Source organism: Protopterus annectens, chromosome 1.part0 (genome assembly GCF_019279795.1).
Source record: "Protopterus annectens isolate FY-2018-M chromosome 1.part0, PAN1.0, whole genome shotgun sequence".
Taxonomy (NCBI): Eukaryota; Metazoa; Chordata; order Ceratodontiformes; family Protopteridae; genus Protopterus; species Protopterus annectens.
In genome coordinates, this window is record NC_056725.1 from 1,740,987,149 (window position 1) to 1,741,004,091 (window position 16,943).

Sequence of the window (16,943 nt, forward strand, 5' to 3'; positions counted from 1 at the left end):
ATAATAGCTCCCAACTTGCAATCGTATACGAACTTTGTCAGCCAGAGTCTCTTCGTGTTGGCCTGGACTTCAGAGAAGTAGATACCAAACAGGAGAGAACCTAGGACCGAACCCTGTGGGACTCCACTCATGCGTGACCGGTCGGCAGTCTGACTTGGAGTCAGCTATGACTGGTCGGCAGTCTGACTTGGAGTCAGCTGCTTTCATACTGTGGATTCTATCTGTGAGCCAGTTTGCAACCCACCTAGTGATATAGGGGTTGATGTCTAGCTTAGTGAGTTTTTCTATGATTCCTGAGTGGGAAATGTTATCAAAGGCTTTAGCCAGATCAAAGTAGGCTGTATGAACCAACTTGTCATCATCCACAGCTCTGGTGACTGACTCAAAGAAATCGACTAGGTTGAGCAGGCATGATCTACCCTTCACAAAACCAAACTGTGCAGGATCCAGAGTTTGGATATTCCCTATATCCTTGTTTATTGGGTCTATGATGATGGATTCCATAGCTTTGCATATCAGACTCATCAGGCTAATGGGGCGTTAGTTCCCAGGGTCTGTAGTCACTCCTCCTTTGTGGAGAGGTTTGACTGTAGCAGTACACCATTCGGTAGGGACAAAGCCTGAGGTGTGGCTGTGATTGAACAAGGCACACAGGTGATGTGTCAGTTCACTTTGTAGTTCATGTAGAACACAGTTAGGGATATTGACAGGTCCCAGAGAAGCTGTATTCTTGGTCTTGGACAGTGCTGTTTTAACCCATGCAGCAGTAATACTGGGTGCCTGGCAATCTACACATGTGCAGAATCAAATATGTGCGACTGACCCAGTACTTCAGGATCACATGTCAGGCACTGAAAGATTAGTAAGAAAAATCCTGCTATCTTCCTGAATGATAGTCTCCCATGACTGTCTCTTGGCCATGGAAAGTGAAAGAGCCAGTAGAATCATGGAAGGTCTAATGGTCAGCAGACAATTGGGAAAAATTGGTACAAAATATTTTCTTTTCATACAAGTATGATAGTGAACAAAATGTGCAGCCATAAAAACAGCTAAGGAATGTCTTGTGCTCATTTGAAAAATGGTTAACATAATACTATGAGAAGCGATTTACTGCAAATAGACTCTACTGAGCAGTGCTGTAAGTTATAGCAATACTTCCTTCAACACCTGAAAACCACACAGTTAAAGATAGTGCTTAAATGTTGAAAAGCATTTAGATGATTGGCAAACTGTAAATGTAGCAGTAAAAATGTTATATAACTTCATTCCTACATTCAGTACACATTTACTGATGCACGGAAAAATATTCTTGGTCGAACATTTCAAGATGTACCCAGAAAAGATATGCAGCCTAGAGGAAGAAAGGGGACATAATCGTTCTATGCACAAATTCAGTCTCTCACTCTGATGCTTTGACCTTAAATATTAAAATATTACTAAAATGGTTTGCACGTATATGTGCCACGTGTTTATATTTTCTCTTGCCTTTTCATGGGGAACTCCTCACTATTTCCATATAGCCCAGCCATTCTCTCATATATGTTTATGATTTTTCTTACTTATCTTTCAGTGCCCGACATGTGATTATAAATATCTAAATACAAATATTATGTCACGTGAAAAAATTGTTCTGAATTGTTCTAGCTATATTTCAGGAAATAGTATTACCTCTTTGTTTGCACTGATTGTACTTCTTCAAACCTTCAAACAAAAAAAAAAGATAGCTAGAATTCTTGTTTGTTTTTGCTCATTTAAAAGCAGTAATAAAAACACAACTTTGTAGTTTTAATATTTCGGTATTGCTCCTGGTTACAGAAGTACAAAAGGCCAGTCATAAATCAGATTGCGACTGCTCCTAGGCATCTCAGCAATGTCTGTGCCTGGAAAACTTAACTGTATGCGTGTTCCTCTTTCTACAGAAAAGTCCTGTTCATTTATAGTTCAGTTCTTGTGTAGAATGTAGCAGACCAGAAGTTCTATATACCATATAGTTGTTGTGAGCAAAGTGTAAAAGAAGATGAAGTCAGTGAGCAATAGCTTTTGTAGTATTTGACAAGACTTTTGCTGCAGGAAATTATGCTGGGGTCTGTTGTCAGACTGTAGCTATGTAGCTTAGTAAGTTCAGAGTATCCAACAGTTTCATGGCAACATGGTTAGAATGATCATAGAAGCCCAAAGTGTCTGAGGCTTATTTCAGTTAAAAGTGGCAAGAAAAACATGGTAATTTTCTTGTAGCCAATCTTTGAAATCTGTGTCATTATGCTGGTAAAAGGATTAAACAGTTACAGAGAAGAAATAATCATTTAATTGTATACTGGTCAGTGGGTCTGGAACATGACTACAGATGACAGTGGTGTGTGTGCCATTTTAATGAAGCAAAGAGTGGCATTTGAACAAAGCTCTCTGACTTTTTGTGAGAATGTCCCTATTACTCCTATGCAGGAGCCAAATCCCTTGCATTGCTTTAATTTATATAATCAACTCCAAGGTTGCTGCATATTAGGAAAAAAGAGGAGTTTGTGGCACAGTGCAAGCTGTGCTTTCACACTTGTGCAGTTTTCACGCAACTGCTTACTGGACAGCAGTCTTTGTTCAGCTACCCAACTGCCCATGAGACCACTACTTAACTCATCCAAAAGCTGCTGAACCTGGTCAAACAGCATATAAACACTAATGTCACAAAATCTCTGTTGTTTTATGCTGATAGCTCAGGTCTTCTGCTTACTAGAAACCCTGACTCTGAAGTATGCAGCTGTGTCCTGAGGTCCCACTGCTAACCTTAGCAAGTCCAGTCAGCTACTCACTGACTCTCAATTTACAGCTGATTTATCACTTCTCACCTATTATCACATCTACTTCCATGGCAGCACATAAGTGCTGGTAAAGTGCATGCTATGACTGAAACAGCGACTTTATTAAGGCCTGTGCTACATACAGCACCCCCCGCCAGTGACCAAATATGGAAAAAGAGCATATAAGGCTTCAAACAAAATTCAAAGCTTACCATTCAGTAGTGTTAACTGCTATATTGTATGGTCATACTGGCACTTTTATATATTTTATTGATGTTTTAACATCATCTGAAACCTCTGCTTGGCATCAGATAGCAAAATACTGTATCAAATGGCAATATGCTGGCAAGGACACATTTTGCTGGTGTTGTGGAAAGGGTCGTGGTTGCTCAAGTGTTCTGGCCACATAAGGTACTTTGTATATTGGACAAGCTCAAGCAATTGCTTCATTCTGATCACAACCATTAGATACAGTCATGGCAGTCACAGAAACCACACTAGAAGTTGTCCTGAAACACTGCAGTTAAAACTGTTACAATTTAGAGATGCTGAAAACATCTATTAACATTGAATTCAGCAAGTGACATGCGGGTATCCAGTAATGAGCCACACAAAACAGCAATAACACCAAAATGAAGAAAAATGTGTGGAAACAAGGCAAAGGAGACCAACCATTCAGTTTCAGCATAACACAGCTTTAATGTAGGATGTAAGTGCTTTCACAATGGTAGCGTTGCTTGTTCAGCCAACCTTATCCACTAACAACTCATCTTGTATACCATTCAAAATTGATTACTTAATGAAAGGCAATGACTGCACCCCTCACTTCCTTAAAGCTAAAGTGCTATCAATACAGAAAACATGTTAGATGACAAGTGAAATATATATAAAAAGCATATACACATGAAACCATATAACCACATTAAAACATATAGAGTCTATTGCTTTAATATAAAATACACAAAAGACAACATATAAAATCACTTTTTCTAAATTTGCATAATTCTAAAATAGGTTTTAGGGACACAAATTCATAAGATAACATTCATTAAGAACATAAAAGATCTGTTGCACTAATATAAAATGCACAAAAGACAACAAACCAAAATTACTTTTCCTTAGTTTGCATGATTTTAAAATGGGTTTCAAAGACATAGAGTCACTGAGGCCAGAGCCCAAATGTGCACCCAGCCTCAAGATCCAGTTGAGCTCAACATTCTCTGTGTCATTAACCATGTCACCTAACCTAATATTATCCTGCATGACCTGAAAAACCCGAAAAAGAAAAACATGAGTGGCACTTAACCATTTAGAGTACTTAGCAAGAGCACTATATTGCAGGCCCCTCTGAGTACAGTAAACATGATCCCTAATATGCTCTCTCAATCGTCAATTTGTTTTACCAGTGTAAAATCTAGATCATTGTGCACAATGGGCAATGTAAACTAAATTTTGAGTGCTGCAGTCAGTGGTTGTACTAAGTTGCCAAATACGTCCAGTGTCAGGATGCTCAAAAAATGTGTTCTCATCAACGTATTGACAGAAGTTACAATTCACACACTTCTTGCTGCCTAGCCCTGTCACATCCATAGGGATACTAACTCTGGGGTAACATAATCTCTGTTTAAGTGTTAGTTTGTTCTTATAAACAAACCTGGGTCTAGTGCCCACTACTCCACATCATTTCTCATCCACTTGTAGAATGTGCCAGTTACGTCACATAATCTCCGTAATACCCCCAACATCCTTAGTAAATGACAAAACCACAAGTAAATTGTCATCCCTCCTCCTCTGAGGATGTTTAGCACAGGGGTATCTAGAATAATAGGATTTATCCCTTGTAGACCTGTCATTGATTGTGGCCATAGAGGCTTTTAGTATCTCATTTTCAGTGTAACACTCCCCAAAAACTCTTACCTTAACGTATCCAAACTGTCAACAAGATCTCTCTCCTCACATGACAAATGTGCAATCCACAAAGTCTGGCTTTTAACAACACTAGAAAAAACATTGTGAGGATGCATACTGCTCTATGCAAGAACGACGGGCAGTAACACTCCTTCCTATGCATCCTTGTAAATATAACACCCATTGAATCAAGTAAAATCTCATCATCAAGAAAATCAATTTTGCTGGATGAATATTTACATGTAAACCTCAAGAACTCACAACCACTGTTGAGCTTACCCAAAAACTGGATTAAATCATTCTCATCTTTAGTCCACAAAATAAAAAGATCATCAATGAAACATTGGTAAAAGCTCACTGTACTCATTCCTACATTCACAATATTCCAGTACTCCCACTCTTCCATCACTAAGTTCATATAACTATTGGCACAGCTGGTGCCCGTGGCTTCCTCAAATGCAAAAACATTATGTTCAAGTACCAGTTCCAGTAAAAAACATAGCAAATCAATATGTTGGACACTGAACTGACTATTTCTTTCTAAATAAGATATAACCATATTAATTCCTACCTGATTAGGAATGGAAGTAAATAAAGATTCCACATCCATCATAACCAGAAATAATTCAGCATTAGTGCGGCCTGTTACTGCTTTAAACATATCTCCCAAGAAATGTTCAGTATCCCTTAATACAACTGGACAGTTGGTTCAGTTAACCATCCTGAACCAGATGCAATCGGTCTAAAGGTGGGGTGGGTGAGATTTTTATGTATTTTGGGAAGTCCATGTAGCTGTGGTACAAGGGGACATTCAACCATAAAATACTCAAAAACTCTTTTGTTAAAATACCTAGACACACACATTCATAAAGGTTAGAAAACATCTCAGTTTTCATTGTTTCAATAACACTTACGTCAGTGCATCGGGTCTATATTAGAACATCAAAGTTTCAAAACTTTGAATGTTTTAATATCGGACCCTATTCAGCAAAAGCTGAAAACATCGAACATACAGAACAGCAAATTTTTTCCTAGGAAAAAAATTTGCTGTTCCAAAACACATACACACAACACAAGCACACCAAACAAACAGCAATCCACACACATACACCTACAATCTTACACCTAACCCTACACTAAACTATACACACACCACTAACTATCCACTTACCTTAACCCAAACCCTAACCCTAAGGTCCGTCACTATCACACACTCACCTCACCCGCGCCCTAACCCTAACTCACCTAACCCGCCCTAACCCTCATGTCCACACAATCGCACACTTACCTGACCCACACCTAACCCTAACTCACCTAACCCGCCCTAACCCTCACGTCCACACAATCACACACATACCTAACCCGCGCCCTAACCCTAACTCACCTAACCTGCCCTAACCCTCACGTCCACACAATCACACACATACCTAACCCGCACCCTAACCCTAACTAACCTAACCCGCACTCAATCGCACACTTACCTTAACCCGACCTGTACCTTTCCACCACAGCACTGAAAATACGAAGCAACAGAGACAGACAACCAAATTCTTTCCCTAGGAAAAAAATTGGTTTTCTGTTGCTTCAATATTTTCAGCTTTCGCTGAATAGGGTTCGATATTAGAACATTTGAAGTTTTGAAACTTCGATGTTCTAATATAGACCCCAATGCATCCTAAACAGATTATGTTCTAACTATTTATCATTACCAAAAATAGCTTGTAGAGCAATGTTCTGAACAAAAGTCTCAGTTCAAGCATAGTCTTAGGAAATCAGCATTTGTGGAAGGTATAAACCCTAACCCTCTATTAAGCAATGAAATCTCATGCACAGACAAAGCACATTTTGACAAATTCCACACTGACCAGTCTGGGTTGATACTCAAATTTTCTTCAAGGAAGGAAGGAACCACCGCATATGAACAATGGCAGAACATTGAAGAAAATGTGGGCATCAGCCCAGATGGGTTAGTGTGGAATTTGTCAAAATGTCCTTTGTCATGGTTTACCAGTAAAAGGATGGGAGCTCCCTCACTTTTTGCAGTATGGATGTTCAACATTTTAAAGATAGATACATCAGGGCTGTGCCCAGGCGTAGCTAGCACAGTGGATTAAAGCTATAATTTGTTAACAAGCTGCATCCTGTAGTTCAGTGTTTGATTCCCTCAACTTTTCTACTGTGTGACCTCAAAGCAAATCACTTTACTAGACAATGCTTCCAGGTCACTCCCTGAAAATGAGAAATGTTGTCCAGTGAGCTTACAGGGTTAACAAATAAACTAAATAAGTAAAGCAACTCCTGCAGAGCCATGTTTGCCAAAGACAACTTATCAAATAAAGTAGTTAATACTTAACAAGTATTGTGACTAGGAAAGGACTTGCAGTAAAGCTGAGGCTACAATGACAAGACATTGAAGAGAAAGTGATGGTGATTTCATTGAAGCTGTTTTTACTGCATTTAACTTATTTTTGCGAGGCATACGCTTGATTGTACCTGAGTACAGCTCAGCGAGCAAAAACTCTCTGTGTAAGCTGTAAAAGACTGGCACTTATTCCTTAAACTATCTTATAGCTACCTCAGTTCCTCCTATTTTAATGATTAAAAAGAAAAAAAACTCCCAAAATAAATAGTTCTCACCCTCCTAAACTACTAGTTTGAGTCCTCCACTTTGTTGCTGTTTTTATGTCTTTTCCATCTAAGTTCTGTTGCTCTGTTTCCTGCTAGTCTCCTCCAGCCATACTGTGGGAACAGAATACTGAGGCAATGTTACAATTGCCTCTGTCCAGTTTTCAAAGTTCTCTCCTCCTCTCCTGCAACTTATTGAGTCGTTTGGGCGCTGACAATTGCGCCAAACTGGAGGCTGAGCTCTCAACACTCTCCTCACTCCACACACACTATAGACCTAGTCTCACATAGCACCATTACAACCAGTCTCACATAGCACCATTACAGACATACTCGGGACAGTCTGATCACACAAAACCTAAACAGCAGGCTCTGATCAAAATCTACGCAAACAAGCACCACCTCATCAAAGCAGAACACACATAAACACACAAGACCACCTCACAGACACCTCAGTCCACACACCTCACAGATGACACAATGCAAGCCCACATCACACAACACTCCTGATCAGCAGACACAACCGTCCAGCTCCAAACCACCACCAGACACACTGACGCCTGGGCCCCTTAGCTGAGCGCTAGAATCCGTACACTAGCACCTTACATACCAGGAAGGGCAACACACTGGCGTCCACCAGGTCAAGTTGTCACACATAGTCAGTAACCTGAGGCGCCGCTCATTTAATCGCACATGTAACTCTACATTGAGGGAGCTCCTCAACAGCAGTGGCTTCCGCCACAGTATTCCCTACTGAGGAGGTAGCGCAACAGCACGTACCCATGGATGCCACAACACAGAGATAACACAATCAGCTTTAACTGTAGGCCATGATTACTGGTAACAGACTAGGGGATTCAGTATCTGTCATTGAATGGAGGAGACATGCAGTGTCAGCCCTATCAGGCAGTATCCTTGAGCAAAGGAACCTGGGTTCAGGATATTGGCAAGGCTCTCTGCACCCAAGGCACTGATAAACACCTGGCAGGCCTTTTAGGCAACCTGCCACCTAGGCTCTAAACCCTAGAACACTAAAAAGGAAACTGCTAAGGGTAAAGTCTAAATCCTCAAAATGCTCAAATTTCAAACCTAATGCCTCAATAGGCCAATTCCAAACTAATGTCACCGTATGACACTCAACCTGGAAACCTGTCGAAGAGACCACCGAGAAGGAGGAAAGTATACCTCATATCATCTGTCCTAGAAAAATCGGACAATACCAAGAAAGGAAACCGCCCATATTCGGAATTCATATTCATCCACCCGGCCCCAAAATCCGGACAATACCAAAGACTGAGCTCTAGATCCAGGTGCAGGACACCGCCGTGAACAGACCATCCACCCAGCGCAGCAATGCACAGGCAGACTGTCCCAGGCCCAGGAACCTCCATAGGCATCCTTCTCAAAAACTTAGGAGGATAACATGTACACCAAAAACCACAGGAGGCTCACATACTAGGTGACTTCAATTACCCTAATATAGACTGGGAACCAAACTCAAGCCCAAACAACCCTAGCCCAAATAAACCTGAAACACATGGAACAAAATGCCATGGAACAACTAGTCACCATCCCCACAAGAATCTCAAAATCAATTGCATGGGGCACAATGAACACACTGGGAGCCAACCTCCAATATGAGAAGTATACCCAAAACATGGCTCACTGGATCACAAACTCATCTGACCCCCCCCCCTCAGGTGAAAACATCTGACAGTAAAAAACTTCCTAAAAAAAAGACTTTCTCAAAAATAACCCTCACACAGGATAAGACTAACCAAAGTAATCCTTTGAAGCCCGAACGACTAAGGAAAATCACTCACACCACAAATCACTTAGCAAAAGCGGGCTGCAGCAATAAGGCAACTGCATGGATAAGGCACTCTCTTTCCAAAACAAAGCACTTTAGTACAAAAAGCAAGGCAAAGCCCAAAACAACTCTCCCAATAAAGCAACCAAAGCTACTACAGGGATAGAGCAATATCCTTAAAAGGTAAAGACAACAAAGGAAAGATAAGCTACTGCAAAGCAGCTCAAATAAAACTAAACAATAAAATAATCGACAGAACAGAAAAAAAAGACTCAAAAAGAAATCAAAGCAAATTTCTTTTCTTATAATACTAAAAGAAAACTTAAAATATGCTCAGAACTAGTTGCTCAGTTATAAAAGAAGGGAAATCTACAGATGATGCTCAGATACTGGCTGACAGGTTCGGTGCAAACTTGATGATACAGACCAAAGGAGGGTGTATCTATCCCAAGTTTAGTGCAAACCCAAACATCTCCCCCCCAAACACTACTAGCCCAAGGCATGCAAACCTCTCAATCTCCAGACAGCAGAGTGTCCCCGGCTGATGCTGTTGCAACTCAATCCATGGGACCTGAATGAGTCCTCTCACCCACCATTAAACACACTTACCTCTGGAAACGTGCCCAGGGGAGTGGACGCAATCAAAGTCTTAATGCTCCCACTTCACAGGGATCTTCACTCCACAGGTGGTCCCTCTTTACCGGCCAGTGGCTTGTGGCCCATTGCTGCAAAGCCATGGAGAGTGGGATGCAAAGCTTATCATGGAATACCAGCGAACCAACATAGAGGACTTTGCAGACTTTGATTTGGGAATATGCAGCATTTCAAAACACCAGATCAACCCTTTTGACTTCTTGAAAACTTCTGAAACAAAGCCTTTAGCCCGATTGGAACATGCAGTCCAGTCAGCCTACCCCGATCTGAGGCTCCGCTTCGCATACGATCCCCCTGGTCCAGACCTATCAACTCAATCCAGCAAATGTTAACCCATACATCACAAGATGGGTTTGGCTGAAAAACTGGATGACAGAACCAGAACTCAGAGGTTCAGAACTGACTCAGACAACTTGCCACAAGCATGTCACCACAGGTGCCTATCTGGCTCCATCCTGCCCAGGGCTGTTTGTTGGGCTTTTCGTTTCAAAAGCAAACACAGAATTTAACAATGACAACAGATGATAAACCACTGACAAACTGAAACCATAATGATAAAATGACAACATGAAACACAGATATCCTTCAGAAAGGTCTCACAGAAATGGATAACTAGTGCCATCGCCTGGAAGCCAAAGCCAATGCCAAAGCCTAGTGCAGTATAGTGAAGTCAAAAGGTTACCCCAAAATACCAAATGGGACCAACACCCACTGAGCACAGACTAAGTTATCGAGACCTGGGGACCCAGGTTAATAACCCAGGTCGTCGACTTGCACCCATGACCGGCAAGTAGCATGAAGACCTAACAAGTTAGGAAGACTTATCACAGAAGGTTCTCATCTAGATCAAGGAGGTCACTATCTCCAAGGCTCCATCAGTCTCACACTACTCATCACTCATCAGATGCCCCATCTCGATGCCCCCATCCATTGACACTTGCTGACCCGACACTTGCAGCAAAAGAGGCCACAAAAGTTCCTAACCAAAGGGAAAAATCCCAGTCAATATGCTGTTGCAAAGAACTCCCTCCTATATCCAATCGTAAACACAGTAACTCAGAGGTGACCTTTGCCACTATTGCCTGGCACATACAAGCCAATTTGACCAGATATGTGAACAATAAAAAAATCTAGATCCACAGAGCACCTGAGCCACAGACGGGAAACCCTAGAAACATCTTAATTTATTAATAGAACGTGCTGGAGGATAGATTCATCGAACTCTATGCTGTGGGAACAAGTCCGGTAACAAATGAGGCAGAGCACCTGAGGCACTCTTGTTCAAAAATCTTTCAAAATGGATGGGAGAATCGCAGATATACCCCAGGGATATACCCCAGTGTCACTGCTTCTTTCAGAGGCACAGCAAAAATAATAATATATTTCCCCATACTAAAAAGTGGCGTAAGCCAAGCCACAAATGGGCTAGGCTTGTAAATGCCCTCGGGCAGATAGCCTAGTATGAACCTATGAACCTATGAACCTATGAAATAGAATGTCCACTAGTAAGACCTGCTCACCATCTGCAGAGAATAGACTGATTTTCATTAAATAAACACAACAAATACACATTGTACAGTCTGGTAACACTAAGCATAACAAATGGTCAAACAGTGCTATGTGGCATAGGTGTCATTTCCCTTATGGTAGAAATGCATGCTTTTGGTTGCTGCTTTAATATATTTATTCCATTTATAACAAAAATAATTACCATGCAGATTTTTTAAGGCTTAGCTGATGGGACTTTCCCGGATGTTTCCATTAATGATTTCCAGACCGTTGGCATGGCAAGTGCCTATATGACCATTTTGTCATGGAATACACTGGAGAAATGATTTCTACTTTAATAAACAGATGTGAAAACTATGGAAATTGTGTACAAAATATAGAAAGTCTTAATTACTTTACATGCCGTTCATTTCCTTCAGTCATGCAAGACTTCATAACAGAGTTCCATAAATGCTCACCAGCAAAGATTTAAAACATTTTAAATATTTTAAGAAATTTTCTTCTGTACATATTCTACTAGCCATTGAAGTACTTACTCAAATTGCTTTACTAAGTAATTCTGTTAGGCATGAATCCATTTTATTTTGATATATCTGCAATCTATATAAGAAGTAGCATATTATTTTTATATGCTTCTGCTCTTAAGGGGATTCGTACCTGTGATTGGTGTGTCAGGTCTTGGTTGCTCCTTCCTCCAAGTTGGAACAAATGCTTTGATAATCTGATGACCTCTAGACTCAAAAAACTTTACCGCCAGTTCAATTCCTCGACAGGAAAAACTTTCTTTGTTTCCATGGCTGTTAAAAATGTAGGTATGATCAAAAATAGGCAGAGACATTTTGTAAACATTGCAAAAAATTCATACAGTAGTTCATTGTTCCTACTATATTGTTTAATCTTTGCTGTGTAATGCAATAGGTATATAAATTGTGAGATCAATGTACTGCTACTTGCATATGCTTATTTGAGCAAAGGTGTCTGTCTATTTGCTAAATACACTCATAGAAGTCTGAGTATTTTGCAAGGCACACTAAAAAATTCTAAAGGTGCCCATATCACATAATCATTACTTTAATTGATTTTTTTAGAAACTTACAATGGGTGATCACAGTGGTGCAGCAGTTAGCATTGTCACCTCACAGCAAGAGGTTCTCCGGTTCTATCCTCAGCTGGGGTGCCTTCTGTGTGGAGTCTGCATGTCCTCCCTGTGGTAATATGGGTTTCCTCCGGGTGCTCTGGGTTCCTCCTACATCCCAAAGACATGCTGTAGGTGGATTGGACACTCTAAACTGGCCCTAGACATAAGTGCATGCATGTGTCTGCCTTCTGTGGAAGGTTGGGCGCTGAGCTGGCAACACAACACCGTAAAACTCCACTGCCAATCATGAGTGGACAGGTGATCCGCTGGGGTGACCCCTAACTGGGAAAAGCCAGACAAAGAAGAAGATATTACTTTGTATTGAATAAAACATATTTTAAAAAATGCACATTAAAATGATGGACTGTATCAAACTAGTATGGGTGGTATGAATAAATAAATAATGTGCATTTGAACCATTGCTCCATTAATTGGGTAAGTCTCATTAGTTATCTGTGTATATACTACATAAAATCATGTGGTTAACTCTTAGTAAATTTTTGCAATACAATTGATTTTTCCCCACATAACCTTTCTATATGTCATTAAACATGAGACAGCCAAATGTTTTTTCTGAGCACACACATTTTATTAAAAAAATTACCAGACCCAAAATATCTAGGTACAATAAGATTGACTTGGCTGGTCCTAAGTCCAGTCAGTATTTAGCTGGTCACATCCTGGTAGAGAAGTCTAAGTTTTTTTTTTTAGTTAAAAACATAATGAAACTCAGCCTAAGTCTAGTCCAAAAGTGTCCGTAAATGTCAGCACTCACCCAGTTAAGGTCACCTGGAAAGTTTCAGTTCTAATCTGTTGAACTTTATCCAGACAAAATGAGCAATGATCTTTACCTGGAGGCTGAAAAGGCTTTCTTGCTACATTGCACAGTCTGTCAATTATCCAAGGTAGCTTTGCTGGTCAATTACAGGCAGCAGTAATCTCCCTGGACAATAACTTTATGTAATTATGAGAATATTCAAATGCAAAGCCGTGTAATGTTCATCAAGCCTATGTTTGTCCTCAGCCAGCTCTGTATATCTGCATCAGCACTCCAATCTATCCCTCACCTTCCTATGGTGTGGATCTCAAGATCACATATGACACAAACATTCAACTGAATCAGGACATGCGTGTTAATAGGCTGTTTAATCAATAGTGCCTGGGATTGATTATAGGCTGCCATCCGTGGTCATATATTCTATACTCCAAAGGGAATTGCTCAAGCAGAAGAAATAGGTGAATATTGGTCATGTAACATAAATTCCTAAAACTATCTCAACACTGGATGACTTGTCTAGAAGATCAGATGATGATGATCAGATCATGAGCCCAATTTCACCACTCGAGCACAAAAAAATCATATCTGTCTGGAAGATGAAGTCAAGCATATTACCTTTTTGACAGGTAGCAAAAGTAAAACCCTGAGCAAACTAAAATCCTTCCATAAATCAAAAATTATTCTTTGGTAAGAGTCACAGAGTTAACACCGATCCTGATGTAAAAGTCTTTTATGATAACTCAACAATGAGTCAATGAGAAAGTCAATGAAAACCTGCAAGAAAACCTTAAAATTCAAAGCAGCACATTAAATGCTAAAGAATTTACAGTGTGTTCCAGGTGCTAGGACATGCTCAAATGAGACGGACATTCCACAAGAGATATAGGTAATTTAAAACATAGAAGTAAAATAAACACTGCCACATTGATCTTACAATATCTCTTATAATGTTTCTGGAGACCTTGGGAGGAATAGCCATCTCTTGGGGGTAGGGGATTATCATTCAGTTAAATCTAATTAATAAATGTGAAATTAAGCTTCCACAACATATCAAGATATAATACAAAGCTTGTTATTGGTAGACCAGACTGGCAGTGGTATACAATGCCATGCATAGGGACATTGAAATACAGGAATTTTTTAGCAGCCTGTGAATGACTGAAGACTCCCTAGCTATTTGACACAGATAGGGAGGTCCCCATCTGAATAAGTTAACCTAGGGGTGATGCAAAGTCAGCTACTGGGAATTACACTCCTGTATAATCCAAACAGATACCTATCCATTATCAATTATAAAAAAGAAACTGTCTGGGATTCAAGGCCACTGACAAGGCTAAAGATCAGTAAGGGGTCCCTGTCATATGAAATATGCATTGTTTACAATTCACACATACAACTTACTTGAGTTAAAAAAAACTAACCAATAACTGCAATCAATGTGCTATATGAATGTTAAATAAATGTTAGGGTAAAATAATCACAGAATTGCAAGAGTCAAGAATAATCTAATGAAGCAGGACCCAAGCTACATTCTATAACTAGTCAACAAGCAATATGAGACAACTACTAACCACCCATCTCAGTGTAGCAAATGTGCATGTAGTTGTTGCTACAAAATCATGAGTAATAACTGAAACTCATAACCTTTACTAACACTTTAATGGATGCAACTACCACTTTAATGCCAGGCCAGGAAATAAAGTAAGTTGAGGTACCCAAAGACAACATTAAGCCTCACTCCAAAAAGCAAACAAAATGTCTAAATGAACATGACTCCAACTGGTAAACTCTTAATTACAACTGAAAAAAACTCTATCAGAGTAATTAACAGTAGCCAACCTCCTCCATTTGCTTGTATAAACACATTCAAACTTCTTATTAATGAAATAGTACAGCACAAAAACTGTTTAACAATATTAATATTTTAGGAGATTTTAACCTTAACGTTTTCAGATCTTATACACAGATAAAATACATTTCTTAACTCACCTTGGGATAATCCAAATAACTAAAGAGTCTACAAGACCAAACTTAAAATCTGGCAAACACTTGGCTACAAATAGCAAACGTGACTAACAAAATATCAAATATTGATGTCCTCACTCCCTTCCTCATTAACAACTGTCTCTTAAAATCTCAAAAAATCCAGACAGTAATCCTCCCAACACCCCTCACACACATTAATTACCTTTTACCCTAAACAACAACAAAGTATCTTAGCCTTCAAAGATGAACTGTGAAAAACTAACTGGCAACCTTTCCACATGAATGATGACCCCCTCTAAAGTAGTATGAACACTTACCCTCAAATTAAAAAAACTACAAGACAAATAATTTCCTTTGATCTCCAGGTTTCTCAAAAACAAGTAAAATAGTTCACTAAAGAAATGAAATATCTTTGCAAAGTAAGGCACACAGCCAGAAATCAATAATACTGTTTCCCATCTACAGATAATAGGAACAATTAAACTAACATTATAGAAAAAAACAGGATAAATCTTCTCAAATGCCTCCCCTAGAAGTTGAAAACCTATTGCCCTGTTTTATCCTATGTTTATCAAGCTCTGAAAATATCATATTGTTCTTCTTTATCCATTACCATTACAATCTCTGCATCATTAAACAATACCATGCCAGTGGAATGGAAACCAGTTATAGTAAAACCAAGTCCAAAGATCTCAAAGCCAGCAAATATAAATAATGTGAGCTCAATGCTGCCCATGCTAGATAGAATCATTGAAAAAAACAGCCTCTGCTTACTTAATGCATTAAAATGTATACAGTTGTTTCTACTCATCAACACAGATTTTGGTCAGGTCAGAGTTCTATAAGAGGTCTTTATACTCCTGCCAATAATATTCTTCAAAATATGGACAGAGGCTTTTTCACTGATTTCAGTATTCATTGATCATACCAAAGTGATTTACCTAGTAGCTATCCATCCTTGCTCATCTCTTTAGCTACAGCAGGAATAAGCATACGTAGCCTTCTAGGGTTTACAGACTTTCTAATCAACTGAATTTTAGAGTTCAAATTGGATCCACCATATCTTTTTTGCCGCACTTTCCAAAGATGTCAAACAAGGGCTAGAATTACCCCTTTACTATTATCTATGTTTATCAACAAACTCTCTTAAAACCTTCCACAAATACCAATTATCTCTTTATACAGAAGACAAGGTCATATATACAGCCAGTCCATCTCTCGCTACCAAAAAAAAAAAATCCTTGAAGAAGATCGTTCCCCACACTCCATTTGATTAATATAAAAACAAACTCATTCTGATTACTAAGAAAACCAAAGCTAACATTTTCAGACATGAGGCAAAAGCTATCACTAGTCCCACAGCAGTGGGACATACTTTGCAATAACCAAGAGCCTATTGAGAGTATCACAAAATTCAAATAATTGGGTCTATGGTCAAACCAAACTCTTTACACCCACTGCTATGTCAACACAACCACATCTAAAATAAAAAATTACTTTTGGAGTTAAAAAATATCACACATCCTCTTCCGTATGGATAGAATTATCATAAGCAAAGGAGTTTCTTCTTGCTCATCTTAAATATGACTATATAGCCTGGCCATTGTAGTTACAGCATAAAACAAAGCAAAAAAAAAGTCTTCAAGGCAGATCATCACCAAAATCATTTGCAGGTTTACCACATGAGCACCTGCAAGAGAATATATTTTCACAATCCTAGCCCTAGCAAAATGGCTGCCAACA

The 16,943-nt window shown here is 39.4% G+C and overlaps 1 protein-coding gene across 1 annotated transcript in view; it reads right to left on the reverse strand.

The window, feature by feature from the left end:
• ZC3H12D (zinc finger CCCH-type containing 12D) overlaps nt 1–16,943 on the reverse strand; it is a 181,516-nt gene that overhangs the window by 44,279 nt on the left and 120,294 nt on the right. Inside the window, exon 2 of the mRNA XM_044069013.1 lies at nt 11,956–12,095. Within this exon, the coding sequence (XP_043924948.1) occupies nt 11,956–12,095 (140 nt within the window). The remainder of the gene's footprint in view (nt 1–11,955; nt 12,096–16,943) is intronic.